Source organism: Cervus canadensis, chromosome 21 (genome assembly GCF_019320065.1).
Source record: "Cervus canadensis isolate Bull #8, Minnesota chromosome 21, ASM1932006v1, whole genome shotgun sequence".
NCBI lineage: Eukaryota > Metazoa > Chordata > Mammalia > Artiodactyla > Cervidae > Cervus > Cervus canadensis.
The window spans coordinates 20,366,386-20,381,448 of NC_057406.1; the positions used below are offsets into that span (position 1 = coordinate 20,366,386).

The window sequence follows — 15,063 nt, forward strand, 5'->3', positions numbered from 1 at the left end:
AGATGGGGAAACAATAGAACAATGGCTGACTTTATTTTTCTGGGCTCCAAAATAACTGCAGATGGTGATTGCAGCCATGAAATTAAAAGACGCTTACTCCTTGGAAGGAAAGCTATGACCAACGTAGACAGCATATTAAAAAGCAGAGACATTACTCTGCCAACAAAGGTCCATCTAGTCAAGGCTATGGTTTTTCCAGTGTTCGTGTATGGATGTGAGAAATGGACTATAAAGAAAGCTGAGCACCGAAGAATTGATGCTTTTGAACTGTGGTGTTGGAGAAGACCCTTAAGGGTCCTTTGGACTGCAAGGAGATCCAACCAGTCCATCCTAAAGGACATCAGTCCTGGGTGTTCATTGGAAGGACTGATGTTGAAGCTGAAACTCCAATACTTTGGCCACCTGATGGGAAGAGCTGACTCATTTGAAAAGACCCTGATGCTGGGAAAGATTGAAGGCAAAAGGAGAAGAGGGCAGCAGAGGATGAGATGGTTAGATAGCATCACCAACTCAATGGACATGAATCTGAGCAAACTCTGGGAGATAGTGAAGGAGGGGGAAGCCTGGCATGTTGCAGGCCATGGGGTCACAAAGAGTCAGATACAACTTAGTGACTGCACAACAATAATAATATGTGGCAAAACTGTCATGATAGTAAATTTATATACAATTTTACATCAGTTCATTTTGTCCCTAAAGTAACTAGATGAGATAAGTTAGGGAAGTAGCTTTCCGATAAATCTAAATGATTACACAAGGCCACATTAAGTGACCAAAGCCAGGTATTCTAATTCATAGTAAGTACTACAAATTCTACTAATACTTTTTAGTCCAGAAGTAAAAACCCACTCCAGTATTCTTGACTGAAAAATCCCATGAACAGGGGATCCTGAAGGGCTACAGTCCACAAAGGGGTCACAAAGTCGGACACAACTGAGCTACTGAGCATGCACACAAATCAGAACTACCTGAAAGCTTTATAAACTCACAAGGTTTTAACTCCGGGTTTACTTAACCAAAATCTAGGGAGAGGAGCCTGGTAATCCATATTTTTAAGAAGTATCAAAATTATTCCAGCACAGCCAAGAAGGTGTTTGAGAACCACCACAACTGGATGACATTGACAAGACACGTGGGATCCTAGTTCCCTGGTCAGGGATCAAACTCGTGTCCCTTGTATTAGAAGTGCAGAGTCAACCACCAGACCACTAGGGAAGTCCCTATTTAGGTTAGTTTAAAATAAAGAAATGATCTCATTTTCACCCCTTTCTTATTCCTCCTCTTCCACTTGTTCTTTGTTCTTTTTCAAGTATCTGCAATTCTTGTCACATTCAGCATTACAGCAAGTCTCCTACCTAACACATTCTGAGCTAGTATTTCTTGTTCTTCAGGTATAAATTATAAACATCCTCCTGGCTCTGTAGACTTTCACCCATTTGTTTTCTCTTCCCAAATCTTCTACTAGCTTATCTTATCTTTTCCTCTTTTACATCTGGTAACAGAGAAGTATGAGAAGGGGGCAGCAAAGAATGAGGTGACTAGATAGCATCACCGACTCAATAGACATGAATTTGAGCAAACTCTGGGAGATAGTGGAAGACAGAGGAGCCTGGCCGGCCACAGTCCATACAGCTGCAAACAATCGGACACGACTGAGTGAACAACATGTGGACATATAGCTCTTGGCCCTGGTGCTTTTACCTTTAAGACTGAGAAAACTTTTAAAACCCTTCTTGGGACTTCCCTGGTGGTCCAGTAGTTAAGATTCTGTGCTTCCCAGGGCATGGGTTTGATCCCTGGTCAGGGAACTAAGATCCCACATACCTCATGGTGTGGTCAAAAAAAAATTATTTTTTAATGAACAATAAAAGAAATAAAACCCTTCCTGTTTCTTCTAGAAACCCTAAATTGACCACTTTCTACCTAGAATTACCAATCCTGAATTATATTATCTAAATAATTTCATAAAGAGAAAATTGAAAACTATTTATCGATGCTTGAGTTTCTGCCCCCTAACTTCCATCCAATTTCATTTATAATATATACCCCATTTGAGAACATAATATGAGAAACATGACATTAAATACCAGGTTAACAAAAAAGATCACTGCCATCTGTTGTCACTTCTCCAAGCCTTACCAAAGCCAAAAGGACCTGCTTCCCAATGTGATATATTTGTTTCTCTGTGAGGTCATAGGGAAGACCATCCATGGTCATCACATCCTAAAGAGATAAAGAAAAAGGCATTGCATCAAAATGACATGAACAGATCTAAAGGAAAAAATAGGGAAAGAAATATTCTTAAATGCAGTTACTGAAGCAAGGGCAAAGACACAAAAATATAAGGACTTGGGAATTCCCTTGGCAGTCCAGTGGTTAGGAACCCACACTTTTACTGCAAAGGGCCTGGGTTTGATCCCTTGTCAGGGAAGTTAGATCCCACTAACCACGTGGCACAGCCAAAAATAAATAAATAAAAATTTAAAAACTAAAAAATGTACAAAAGCTAAAAGATTCAAGGAGAGATGGTATGAGAGATTCCCAGGTATGCAGAGAAGTGCCATGATTTACTGGACCAGGAAAATAATAAAGAATGTAGGTGAATAGCAGGATGAAGGAAGAACAGAATTTGTCAGGCTAATTGGTATGTGCACAGCTAATCAACCAGGTCAAGCCTTTCTTCCTAACACCTCTGCCCCACCGCTCACCCGGCGACAGGTCCAGAGAAAGCTGAGCAGGTCTCCCTGGGCCACATCCTCCAATACCATGTAGAGCGGCAGCCTGTCTGTGCAGCAGCCTTCCAGATGTACCAGGTTCTTGTGCTTCCCCAAGTACTGATAGAATTGGATTCGCCCTAAGAAATCCTGCACCTCTTGGAGCCCAGTTGGTTCTGCGGGGGACAGAAGAACCATGCGGAATGAGCAGTGTCACCAATAAAGTGGGGAGTATGAGGCAGGAAGCAACCTCAGATGATAGATTTCAAGATCCCAAAGGGGAATGAGCATAGACCAAAAGTAAACAGAAAGCGGATCAATTAGATGATCTTCGATGTCACTGTTCTTTTATCAAAGGTAACATAGAACCACAGTTCTTCAGAACTAGTTAGACTTTCCTCTGCCTAATAGAAAACTGTTCTGTTTACATTAAAATATTATCACACATACTGTTTTCTTGTTGTTTAGTCACTAAGTTATATCTGACTCTTTTGGGACCTCATGGACTGTAGCCCACCAGGCTCCTCTGTCTATGGGATTCTGCAGGCAAGAATACTGGAGTGGGTTGCCATTTCCTTCTCCAGGGGATTTTTCTGAACCTGTTTCTCCTGCATTGCAGACAGATTCTTTATTGCTGAGCTACGTGGAAGCCCCTGGCTATAACATAGATATTAATATTTTGTTGAAGGAATAGAAAACTAACGGTTGATATGTATATAGGTTCAAATTTCATGATTCTCATTTGATGCCTAAAGAATGACTTTCCACCAGAGCTCTATAGATTTGAAGAAGAAGGAATCCAGGATGGTGTTCAGGTTACAAATATGTGTGACTATTACACAGATTAAGCTGAGGTGACAATCTCCCAAACCTCAATGTTCTAAACCAAGAAAAGATCTGTATTCCATTGCTTTCTTAAAGCACTTTGCTTCTGTTTTGTTTGCTTGTTTTCTTTTGTTTGCTGGAGAAACTGTTTATTGTCCCTTCTGCTTTTAATTACATTCAATAAAAATAGCAATGATAAAAAAAATAGTATCACACATTAAAATATTATCACTTCTAGACCTTTTGATTATGATTCTTGCTAATCCTATCTTTGTTCTGTTTTATGTATCCATCATTAGTGGTCCACATCATGAGTATCAGTCCAAAAGAAAATGAAGTATCTGGAAAAGAAATCAAATAGTCAAGAAAAATGAAGAAACAGCCTCAAAATACTCATCCAAGAAATATCCAATAGGCAAAAAGTTAGTTTTAACATCCTTAATAGGCAAGGTTGAGCTAGGGAAAGACCCAAAGAAGAACTTTTCTGTTCTTGAATTTTTACTTTCTATTCCCTTCTTATTGTGGGCCAACTGTGGTCACAACTATCTCCTGATTAACATCCCAATGTCTGAAAATCCTGTTAGCATTCTCCATTGAGGGTTCACAGTAAAACTGTTAAAAGAGGAAAATAAGTCCAATACCCCTCCTTTTACCTTTTAAACTCTTGAGGACCACACTCTTGGGCTTTGCAGGGTTCCCAGTGTGCATCGTGGTGCGATAGATGGCCCCATAGCTACCACTGTGGATTTGCTCCAGAACTTCAGAGAGTTGCTCCCGGGGCACCTGCAGCTTAGCCAGGGCATGTGCAGAAGTTCGCAGAAGGCTTTCCACCGAGGTCTCCTCAAGTGGTACAAACACAGTTTCCCCAGGTCCTGCTGCTTCCTGGCTTAGGTTCCCAGATAGAGGTACATGGGCAACACCTAAAGCAAAGAGGTGACACCAACCAGCTTTTTCCTGGTCCCAGGGACTCCAGGAAATCAGAACCACAAACAAACCACCAAGAAGTCCCTTCAGCAATTTTATCTCTTGGGTCAAGGTGAGGTAGCTTCAGGTGCTTCTCTATGAACCAGCATCAAGACAAACCTTGTAGAATATATGTCATAATCCCATTACTTCTAAGGCAACTCAAGATGGACCTCTGAAAATTGGTAAAGACATTTCTGTTCAGTCTTCAGAATTCCAGTTCAGTATGAGTAGAGTCTAGAGACAATTCAAAAAGCTACTGAATAGGTCTTCAAACCACGGACACCTAAAGGTGGTGGTAACTGCCAGGGGAACTATCATTTGAGTCAATAAAGTGACTTTCAAGGGTGAAACAGAGGTATGGATAAGTACTCAACTCTAAGCTAACGTTATTCTTCTTCCCTCAAGTTGTCCCCAAAATCAAATTATTCCACATTTCCCAGAGTCTCAATCAAGAAGGTCTTAGATTTCCCTGGCAGTCCAGTGGTTATGGGCTTCCCTCATAGCTCAGTCGGTAAAGAATCTGCCTGCAATGCAGGAGACCTGGGTTAGATTCCTGGGTGGGGAAGATCCCCTAGAGAAGGAAATGGCAACCCACTCCAGTATTCTTGCCTGGAAATCCCATAGACAGAGGAGCCTGATGGGCTACAGTCCATGGAGTCGCAAAGAGTTGGACATGAGTTAGCGACTAAACAACAACATTGAAATCAGTGAGCCTGGAACCAAGTAAGACAATAAGAGGGTTACAGGAGATGAGGCCAGAGAAGACTCTGATCATGTAAGGCCACTGAAAGAATTTAATCTATTTTTCATTCTAAGATAAGAAGCTACTGGAGATTTCATGCAGAGAATTAACAGGGCTCGCTTAAGCCTTAAAAGAGTCATTCCACTGCTCTGAGGAGAACAGACCATAAAAGGATACAGGCAGAAGCAGGGAGACTAGGTAATGGTGTATTACAATTTTCTCTGAGAGGTGAGGGTGACTTGAGTCTATTTTGAAGGTACAGTTAAACAGGATTTGCTAATAGATTGGATACAGAATGGGAGAGAAAGAGGAGGCAAGGACACCTTCAGATTTCATTTAGACTTCATTTTATTGATTTTTTTTTTTTTTTTTTTTAGACTTCATTTTAGATTGAACACATAGCAAGCTTGGCTTGCCATTTATTATGACAGGGAAGACTATGAAGAGGAAATTGTGAGGGAATTTCAGGACTTTTGTTTTACATATGCTATATATTTTAACTGTGGTGCTGGAGAAGACTCTTGAGAGTCCCTTGGACTGCAAGGAGATCAAACCAATTAATCCTAAAGAAATCAATCCTGAATATTCTTTGGAAGGACTGTTGCTGAAGCTGAAGCTCCAATTCTTTGGCCACCTGATGTGAACAGCCGACTCATTGGAAAAGACCCTGATGCTGGGAAAGATTGAATGCAAAAGGAGAAGGGGTTGACAGAGGATGAAATGGTTAGATAGCATCACCAACTTAAAGGACATAAACTTGAGCAGACTTGGGGAGATAGTAGAGGACAAGGAAGCCTGGCGTGCTGCAGTCCATGGGGTCACAAAAATTTGGACATGATTTAGTGACTCAACAACAACAACAACAACAAATAAGAAAATTAGGATACAATTTAGAGAAGGAGAAGGGATCCACCACTCTAGAGATTCATTTCCCTGTCAGGAAATTTTTCCCTTCTTTCTTCTCTAAGTTTTCCATTCAAGCTGACTGTCTTTCATCATATGCTCAGTGATACTCCAGAATAGCATGCTATCATCTCCTACCTAGTGCTTCAGAGACTATTATGGGACTTCCCTGGTGGTCCAGTGTTTAAGAATTTGCCTACCAATGGAGGGGATATGGGTTCAATCCCTGATCCAGGAAGATTCCATATGTCACAGGGCAACTAAGCCCATGTGCCACAACTTCTGAGCCTGAGTGCCCTACAGCCCATGTTCCACAACAAGAGAAGCCACAGAGTAAGTCTGTGCACCACAATGAAGAGTAATCCTCGCTGGCCAAAACTAGAGAAAGCCTAGGAGCAGCAATGAAGAACAGCACAACCATAAATAAATAAATTTTTAAAAATCATTTAAAAAGAAAAGACTATTATTAAGGCTACTCCTTTACATCAGAAATTCCATAAGCACAAAGTAGGGGTGGAATGTATTATAGAGTAAAATGTCATCCTTCAAAGCTCATTACAAAGCCTTTGGCTTTATCCCCAGGCTTCCTCCCCAGTCCTTAGACACTCACATGGCCAAAGATTTGATGGTACAATAGGACAAAGAAGACAAAAAGAGGTTACATGAGGCCTCTCTCACCTTCTCTTCTTTCAGCTAACAAGAAATTATGAAATTTCTTGTTATATGAGTATATGAAATTCATATATTGAATATTGAATTTCAACTCATGACATCCCTAAGAAAGGCTTGCCTGCTCCTCTCAACTCCACAGGAGGGGACCCATACCCTCTATCTCATCAGAGTCCTTGAGATTTGAGCTCACTGAAGCTTGGGTCTTCTTTCCTACCATCTCCATCTTTCCCAAGTCACTGCCCAGCCTGTTTGAATCTTACCTCGAGGTCCTGGAGACTGCTGTTGGGCTCTCTGTCCTCTGATAAAAAGCCACAGGATGACGCCGAGGAGGATGAGGAAGGTACCAACCAGGAAGGTAGGGATGATGATGATTTCATACTGCTGTTCCTGGATAACTAGGTAGGAGATCAAGCAAGAAAAGATTGAAGAAGCAGCCTAACCGGACTCCCCCTCCCCATGAATCTTCAGCTCACTGTATGTGACATGATTATCTCTTCCTTCTGATCCCTCTACCACAACTGAGATCAGCTCCCTGATCTGAATCCCTATGCCCCTGTTTCTCAGCCCAGCAAGTATATCCTGTGCCTCCTCTCTCATTTTTCCTGCTGAGATGAAAAGGCAGCACATCTTTATCTCTGATTGCCACTCTCCCCCACCCTGCCCACCTCCTTCAGAGACAATGATCCTTAGCGCCAATTCCTTTCTCACCACTCTCTTCATTTTATTAGAAATCAAATGATCTTTCTTCCAGAATCTCTTCAGATCTTGTGCATGCATGCTAAGTCACTTTAGTTGTGTCCGACTCTGTGCGACCCTATGGACTGTAGCCCACCAGGCTCCTCTGTCCATGGGATTCTCCAGGCAAGAATACTGGAGTGGGTTGTCATGCCCTTCTCAAGGGAATCTTCCCAACCCAGGGATCAAACCCATGTCTCTTATGTCTCCTGCCTTGGCAGGTGGATTGTTTACCTCAGCTGCCACCTAGGAAGCCCTGTTCTGAAGCCCTTTTTAGATCTTAATCTCCATCAAAAATCAGAGGATGGATTTCTGTATCATCTGTACTTACTACACAACTTGTCACTGAGACTGCATTCCAACAGCATCCGCATCACGCCCCTCTCATTTCCCATCACAACGCAGTGGTCCACTCCAGTGCTTGACCCCTTGAGGATGCACAGAGCACCGCTGAGAATGACTCCCAAGGCCTAAGTTGTTCTGAAAAAAATAAAATGGAGCACACAGAACTTTAAAACACCTCTCCAGATCACTGGTTATCAAGTATCTGGCTACCTGAAACTCTGAGCCACCAATTCATCTATCTATCTGATGTTCAAGCAGGAAGAATTGTTTCTTCCTGCCATTTTCCTTTTATACAGCTTATCTAGCCCTGATCTGGTCTGATCCTTTCATGCTGTTGTTTCTCAAATTATTTTAAAGGCTCCCTCCTGCCCTAGACTCCTGCTCTGATGATCAAGTTCACAAATGTAAAACTGTGGTCCATGGGAACAGATGTGGGAAAGATTTATCTCCCTAGCAGTCCTTAAGCAGGTCTAATTTTCTTTTTCTGTGTATCTCCTAATTTTTTAAACAAAACACTTAATTTCATTTTTATACAAACCTAATTCAGACCATGAACAAATAGTTGGTGGATTTCAAGAGAGATGAGTTATACATTTGCTTTCCTTCTCTAACATACCCCTACACTGCATTCTCACTACTAATGAGCAGATAGCAGCTATCAATAAAACTATTTAGTTTTGCAGCTCCTGAAGCTTCCTCTGTTCTTCATATAAAGATAGACATAGACCCTCATTCTTACCAGTTATGGGTTAAAGAACTTATGGGTTCTTTAACTTATGGGTTCTTTAAGTTTCTTTAACTTATGGGTTAAAGAAAGTGTCAGTGCTAAGCAGTCTTCTCTTTTTTTAAACAAAAAGGAAATATATTCATATGATTCAAAAATAAAACTACAAAATGGTATGCTATGAAAATCTTTTTTCCACCCCACCCTTCTCTGTCTATCCAGTTCCCAATTCTCCTTCAAGGAGACTATGGTTACAAGTTTCTTGTTAACGTGGCCAGAGATTCTTTATATGTTTGTACTCTACACAATCAGCATATGCTGTGTTTAGTCACTCAGTCATGTCCAACTCTTTGCAACCCCATGGATTGTAGCCTGCCAGGCTCCTCTGTTCATGGAGATTCTCCAAGCAAGAATACTGGAGTGGGTTGCCATGCCCTCCTCCATAATAATAATTCCATATTATCAGCACACAGTTCCAAAAATCCAGTCTTTTCTTTCTGAAGAGAACTAGTGGTTACCACTCTTGCATACATGTAAAAACTTAATTTTGCCCTTGGTTAACCTGATTCTGTGGCCAGCAAAGCCAACTTCTTTAATTCTGATTGGTCTGAAACAAATATGGTGATTTCCCACTGCCTAGGTTAACTCTAAACAGATGATCTAGTTCTGTAAAGATTTAATTACAAGGTAAAATTTAGAAATTCAGAATTGTAGCTTATATGATAAATACTATATTATACAATATGACATTAGTCATTTCATGCTCCTTTCTGTTACATCATATGTTTTGCTTTATTATTGATACTGCTTGCATGTGTGCTAATTCACTTCAATCATGTCTGACTCTGTGTGACCCTATGGATTGAAGCCCTCCTGGCTCTCCTCTGTCCATGGCATTCTCCAGGCAAGAATACCGGAGTGGTTGCCCCACCCTCCTCCAGGGGATCTTCCTGGCCCAGGGATCTAACTCACGTCTCTTACATCTCCTGCATTGGCAGGCGGGTTCTTTACCTCTAGCGCCACCTAGGAATCCCTATTATTGATACTGATAACCACTAATACCCTGTACCATGCATCCAACCTGGACTGGCGATTCGTTTCACATACGATAATTTACATGTTTCAGTGCCATTCTCCCATATCATCCCGCCCTCACCCTCTCCCACAGAGTCCAAAAGACTGTTCTATACATCTGTGTCTCTTTTGCTTTCTCACATACAGGGTTATCGTTACCATCTTTCTAAATTCCATATATATGCATTAGTATACTGTATTGGTGTTTTTCTTTCTGGCTTACTTCACTCTGTATAAAAGGCTCCAGTTTCATTCACCTGATTAGAACTGATTCAAATGTATTCTTTTTAATGGCTGAGTAATATTCCATTGTGTACATGTACCACAGCTTTCTTACCCATTCATCTGCTGATGGACATCTAGGTTGCTTCCCTTTTCTCCACACCCTCTCCAGCATTTACTGCTTGTAGACTTTTGGATAGCAGCCATTCTGACTGGCGTGAAATGGTACCTCATTGTGGTTTTGATTTGCATTTCTCTGATAATGAGTGATGTTGAGCGTCTTTTCATGTGTTTGTTAGCCATCTTTATGTCTTCTTTGGAGAAATGTCTGTTTAGTTCTTTGGCCCACTTTTTGATTGGGTCATTTATTTTTCTGGAATTGAGTTGTAGGAGTTGCTTGTATATTTTTGAGATTAATCCTTTGTCTATTGCTTCATTTGCTATTATTTTCTCCCATTCCGAAGGCTGTCTTTTCACTGTGCTTATAGTTTCCTTCGTTGTGTAGAAGCTTTTAATTTTAATTAGTTCCCATTCATTTATTTTTGCTTTTATTTCCAATATTTTGGGAGGTGGGTCATAGAGGATCCTGCTGTGGTTTATGTCAGTGAGTGTTTTGCCTATGTTTTCTTCTAGGGGTTTTATAGTTTCTGGTCTTACATTTAGATCTTTAATCCATTTGAGTTTACTTTTGTGTATGGTGTTAGAAAGTTATGTAGTTTCATTCTTTTACAAATGGATGACCAGTTTCCCCAGTACCACTTGTTAAAGAGATTGTCTTTTCTCCATTGTATATTCTTGCCTCCTTTGTCAAAGACAAAGTGTCCATAGGTGTGTGGATTTATCTCTGGGCTTTCTATTTTGTTCCATTGATGTATATTTCTGTCTTTGTGCCAGTACCATACTGTCTTGATGACTGTGGCTTTGTAGTAGAGACTGAAGTCAAGTAGGTTGCTTCCTCTAGTTCCATTCTTCTTTCTCAAGATTGCTTTGGCTATTCAAGGTTTTTTGTATTTCCATACAAATTGTGAAATTATTTGTTCTAGTTCTCTGAAAAATACTGTTGGTAGTTTAAGGGATTGCATTGAATCTATAGATTGCTTTGGGTAGTATACTCATTTTCACTATATTGATTCTTCCAATCCATGAACATGGTATATTTCTCCATCTATTTGTGTCCTCTTTGATTTCTTTCACCAGTGTTTTATAGTTTTCTATATATAGGTATTTTGTTTCTTTTGGTAGATTTATTCCGAAGTATTTTATTCTTTTTGTTGCAATGGTGAATGGAATTGTTTCCTTAATTACTCTTTGTTTTCTCATTGTTAGTGTATAGGAATGCAAGGGGTTGAGGCTGGTGTACTGGGATGACCCAGAGGGATGGGATGGGGAGGGAGGTGGGAGTGGGGTTCAGGATGGGGAACACATGTACACCCATGGCGGATTCATGTCAATGTATGGCAAAACCAATACAATATTGTAAAGTAAATAAATAAATAAACAAATAAAACTGGGGCCGGGGGTGGGGGGGGGGGGAACCACTAATACCTTATTGAGGCAGAGTGTCTCAGTTCTGGAAACACGTATGCAAAGAAACCTCCCAGCCAGTTGAATCTTCTTTTCACTCTTTCTGGAGCTCCATGAGTTTGTCTGAGGGAATGAAAATTAAACAATTTCCTTACAACTCAGAAGACAGGCAGGTGAGTGACTGGTTGACAGAAGCCTAAGTCAACAGAGGAGTAGGCAGGAGAAACATCTTAGAGAGAAAAGGAAAGTCTTATCTGTGGGTTTGCAAATAGCAAGGGATCTATGAAGATAACAAATTGTAAGATAGCAAAGTCCCTCTGATCTAGTTTGTGAGGCAAAAAGGTAAGGTGAGAGTTCCCACAATTCCACAAGATCACACAAAAGGGAAAACACTCTGCAAGAAACAGCAAGCCTTGAGAGGGTGGCGAGAACAAGTTCCTAAAAATAAAACGTTAGCTCAGCCAAGACAACCAAACATAATTTGAAAATGTCATTCTGATTCTTATTTCCCTTTCTACTTACTTCCTTTTTGGTGCATTATCAGAGGTAATTATTTTTATTCAGGGAGCAGCCAGTTAAACAAGTTTGACTCTGGGAAGTCAGTTCTGTGAGTACCTCTCTTACCAGACACAGGAGGAAGAAAGGGGCAGGTGACAGCCAGCTCCAGCTAGTGAGCTCTGCCCAGAAACCAAACTACACACCCATTGACACATACTTGAGCACAAAACATAAAGTTCTGTGTGTGTGTCCCCACGTGGAGTTGCTCAGGGTGGAAACCCCCAATGACAACACATAGCCACACACACCTGTGTCCAAAGACCCAAGTCCATGCTCATACCCTTTCACTTAGACGTCACACTTATACAGAGCATTCACCTTTGGATGCAACGTGACTTTCTATTTCATTTCCAGAGCAAGGTTCTCACCACTAGTTTTATTTGATCAGCCCTTAGACAGTTTAAGGGCTTCCCAGGTGACATTAGTGGTAAAGAATCTATCTGCCAGTGCGGAAGACAGACGCAAGAGATGTGGGATCAGTCTCTGGGTCAGGAAGATCGCCTGCAGGAGGGCATGGCAACCCACTCCAGTATTCTTGCCTGGAGAATCCCTTGGACAGAGGAGCCTGGCAGGCTATAGTCGATGGGGTCACAAGGAGTTGGACACAACTGAGTGACTTAGTCCAGCACACACAGCACAGAGTTTAAAGACACAGCTTAATAACAAGTAGCAATCAGACGAAATTGGACACTGGAGCAAGGAGATAAACCTATATTCTGTTGTTGTTTAGTTGCTAAGTCATGTCCGACTCTTTGAGACCCCAGAGACTGTAGCCCGCCAGGCTCCTCTGTCCATGGGAATTTCCCAGGCAAGAATACTGGAGTGGGTTGCCATTTCCTTCTCCAGAGGATCATCCTGACCCAGGGATTGAACCTATATATACCTATATGTATATGTATATATATTAGAGGAAATTAAAATAGGAATTGGCTCACAAGGCTATGGAGGCTGAGAAGTCCTACAGTCTGCTGCCTGTAAGTTGAAAACCAGGAAATCTGAGGCCGTAATTCAACCTGAGGCTGGAGGCCAGAAAACAGGGGTTACAGGGTCTGAACTCCAGATTCTCCTTATGCCAACATCACATGGTCTTCACTGAAGCTTTGCAGTATGTTTTAAAATAATTAAGTTGCGGGGATTCCCTGGTGGTCCAGTAGTTAGGACTCAGCACTTTCATTGCCAAGGGTCTGGATTCAATCCCTAGTCGAGGAACTAAGATCTTATAAGCTGCTCAGTGTGGCCCCCCTCAAAAAAATTCAAATTATTAACTCTGAGTCCTACAGTGTTCTCTTTTTGAAGATTGTTTTGGATACTTTCAATCCCTTGTGCTCCTTTTTAAATGAAATTTAGAATCAACCTCACCATCCCTAAAAAAAAAAAATCTGGAATTGTGGCAGAGACTACATTGACTGCATATATCAACTTGGGAAAATTGTTGTCTTAATAATATTAAGTCTTCCTACTTCCTATTGGATGTCTTTCCATTTATTCTGTTCTTGCTTCATTTCCTTCATTGATATTTTGGAATTTTCAGTGTACCAGTCTCATTTGCTATTGATAGCATTTACAGTTCCATGGCCTTGAGAGGATAATTAGAATCTGTGTTTGATTGGGAGATACCACTGAAAGTTCTGTCTCTGAGAAAATCAGTTCTAAAACAGGTTGGACAGTACATGCCTCCTAGAGGCTGGCCAGACATGCCATATATAAGATAATAGCAGCCCACTACTGATCTTTCTCATATCTGGATAATTATGGAGACTATAGAGCACCACTTTCTGTGGCTGTCAAGGTCAGAACCCAGTTTCTTTCTTCTTCTTTTTTTTTTTTTTTGACTGTCTTGAGTTGGTTTAAATTTCTTAGGTTGCAATGAATCAGTGGGACTAGAGAGGGTATCCAAAGAATCACAGCTCTAAATTCCTACCAACAGGGACTAAAGACTTCACCTTCCAATGCAGGGGGTGCAGGTTTGATCCCTGGCCAGAGAACTAGATCCCATATGCCACAACTAAGTTTCTTGCCACAACTAAAAGGTCCATGTGCCACAACTAAGACCTGGTGAAGTCAAATAAACAACAAATATTTTTTAAATGAATAAATAAATTGCTTTCCAGATGTTTGTACAGTAAGCTCTTTCCAATGATTACACTTTGGCCAGAGAAATCTATAATATACCAAATAAATGTATATAATTTTTAAGGAATGCACACCTATAATACTCATACATCCATGAAAACCTACAGGAAACTTTACCACACAAAGCCTACCAAAGCACTCAGATCACAAAATTCTTAATTCACTTGTAACAATAGTATTTCTCTCTACATCATTTTTGTCTCTGCAATTCTCTCTGAATACTAATATATAAATTCCTTGGTGGTTCAGTGGTAAAGAATCTGCTTGCCAGTGCAAGAGATGCAGGTTCAATCCCAGGATCTGGAAGCTCCCCTGAAGAAAGAAATGGCAACACATTCCAGTATTTGCACCTGGAGAATCCAATGGACAGAGGAGCCTAATGGGCTACAGTCCATGGGGCCACAAAGAGTGGGACACAACTCAGGAACTAAACAATATTCAGTTATCACCTGACTTTGCTTGCCCATTCTGTGTCAAGCTAGGAAGAGTTACAGCTGGATGCCAAACCTCCTGGGATGACCCTTCCTGTGGGTCCAATTCTAACCCATCTGACTATTAGAAGAATGTTCTAAATCTGTGACCAAACTCTGTCTCCTTCAAACTATATCTCACTAAGTAAAGCGAAGTCACTCAGTCGTGTCGAACTCTTTGTGACCCTGTGGACTGTAGCCCACCACACTCCTCCGTACATGGGATTTTCCAGGCAAGAGTACTGGAGTGGGTTGCCATTTCCTTCTCCAGAGGATCTTCCCAACCCAGGGATCGGACCTGGGTCTCCTGCATGGTAGGCAGATGCTTTACCATCTGAGCCATCAGGGAAGTCATATAAAAAGAAAAAAGTATGTTGGCTACTGCTTCATCTCTTAATTGGACTATAAAATCCTTAGGAATATAAAACACTCCTATATGCCTTATGCTTTCATGCC

General features: G+C 41.1%; 1 protein-coding gene across 5 annotated transcripts in view; it reads right to left on the reverse strand.

Moving 5' to 3' along the window:
• The window catches only part of STYK1 (serine/threonine/tyrosine kinase 1), a 49,984-nt gene that overhangs the window by 9,392 nt on the left and 25,529 nt on the right, over positions 1-15,063 (reverse strand). For all 5 annotated transcript variants that reach the window (XM_043441613.1, XM_043441615.1, XM_043441616.1 and 2 more), the window contains exons 2-7: positions 11,468-11,569; positions 7,889-8,037; positions 7,083-7,217; positions 4,193-4,459; positions 2,709-2,890; positions 2,140-2,223 (exon numbers count right to left, since the gene is read on the reverse strand). In XM_043441613.1, the coding sequence (XP_043297548.1) occupies positions 2,140-2,223; positions 2,709-2,890; positions 4,193-4,459; positions 7,083-7,217; positions 7,889-7,952 (732 nt within the window). In that variant the 5' untranslated portion in view covers positions 7,953-8,037; positions 11,468-11,569. The remainder of the gene's footprint in view (positions 1-2,139; positions 2,224-2,708; positions 2,891-4,192; positions 4,460-7,082; positions 7,218-7,888; positions 8,038-11,467; positions 11,570-15,063) is intronic.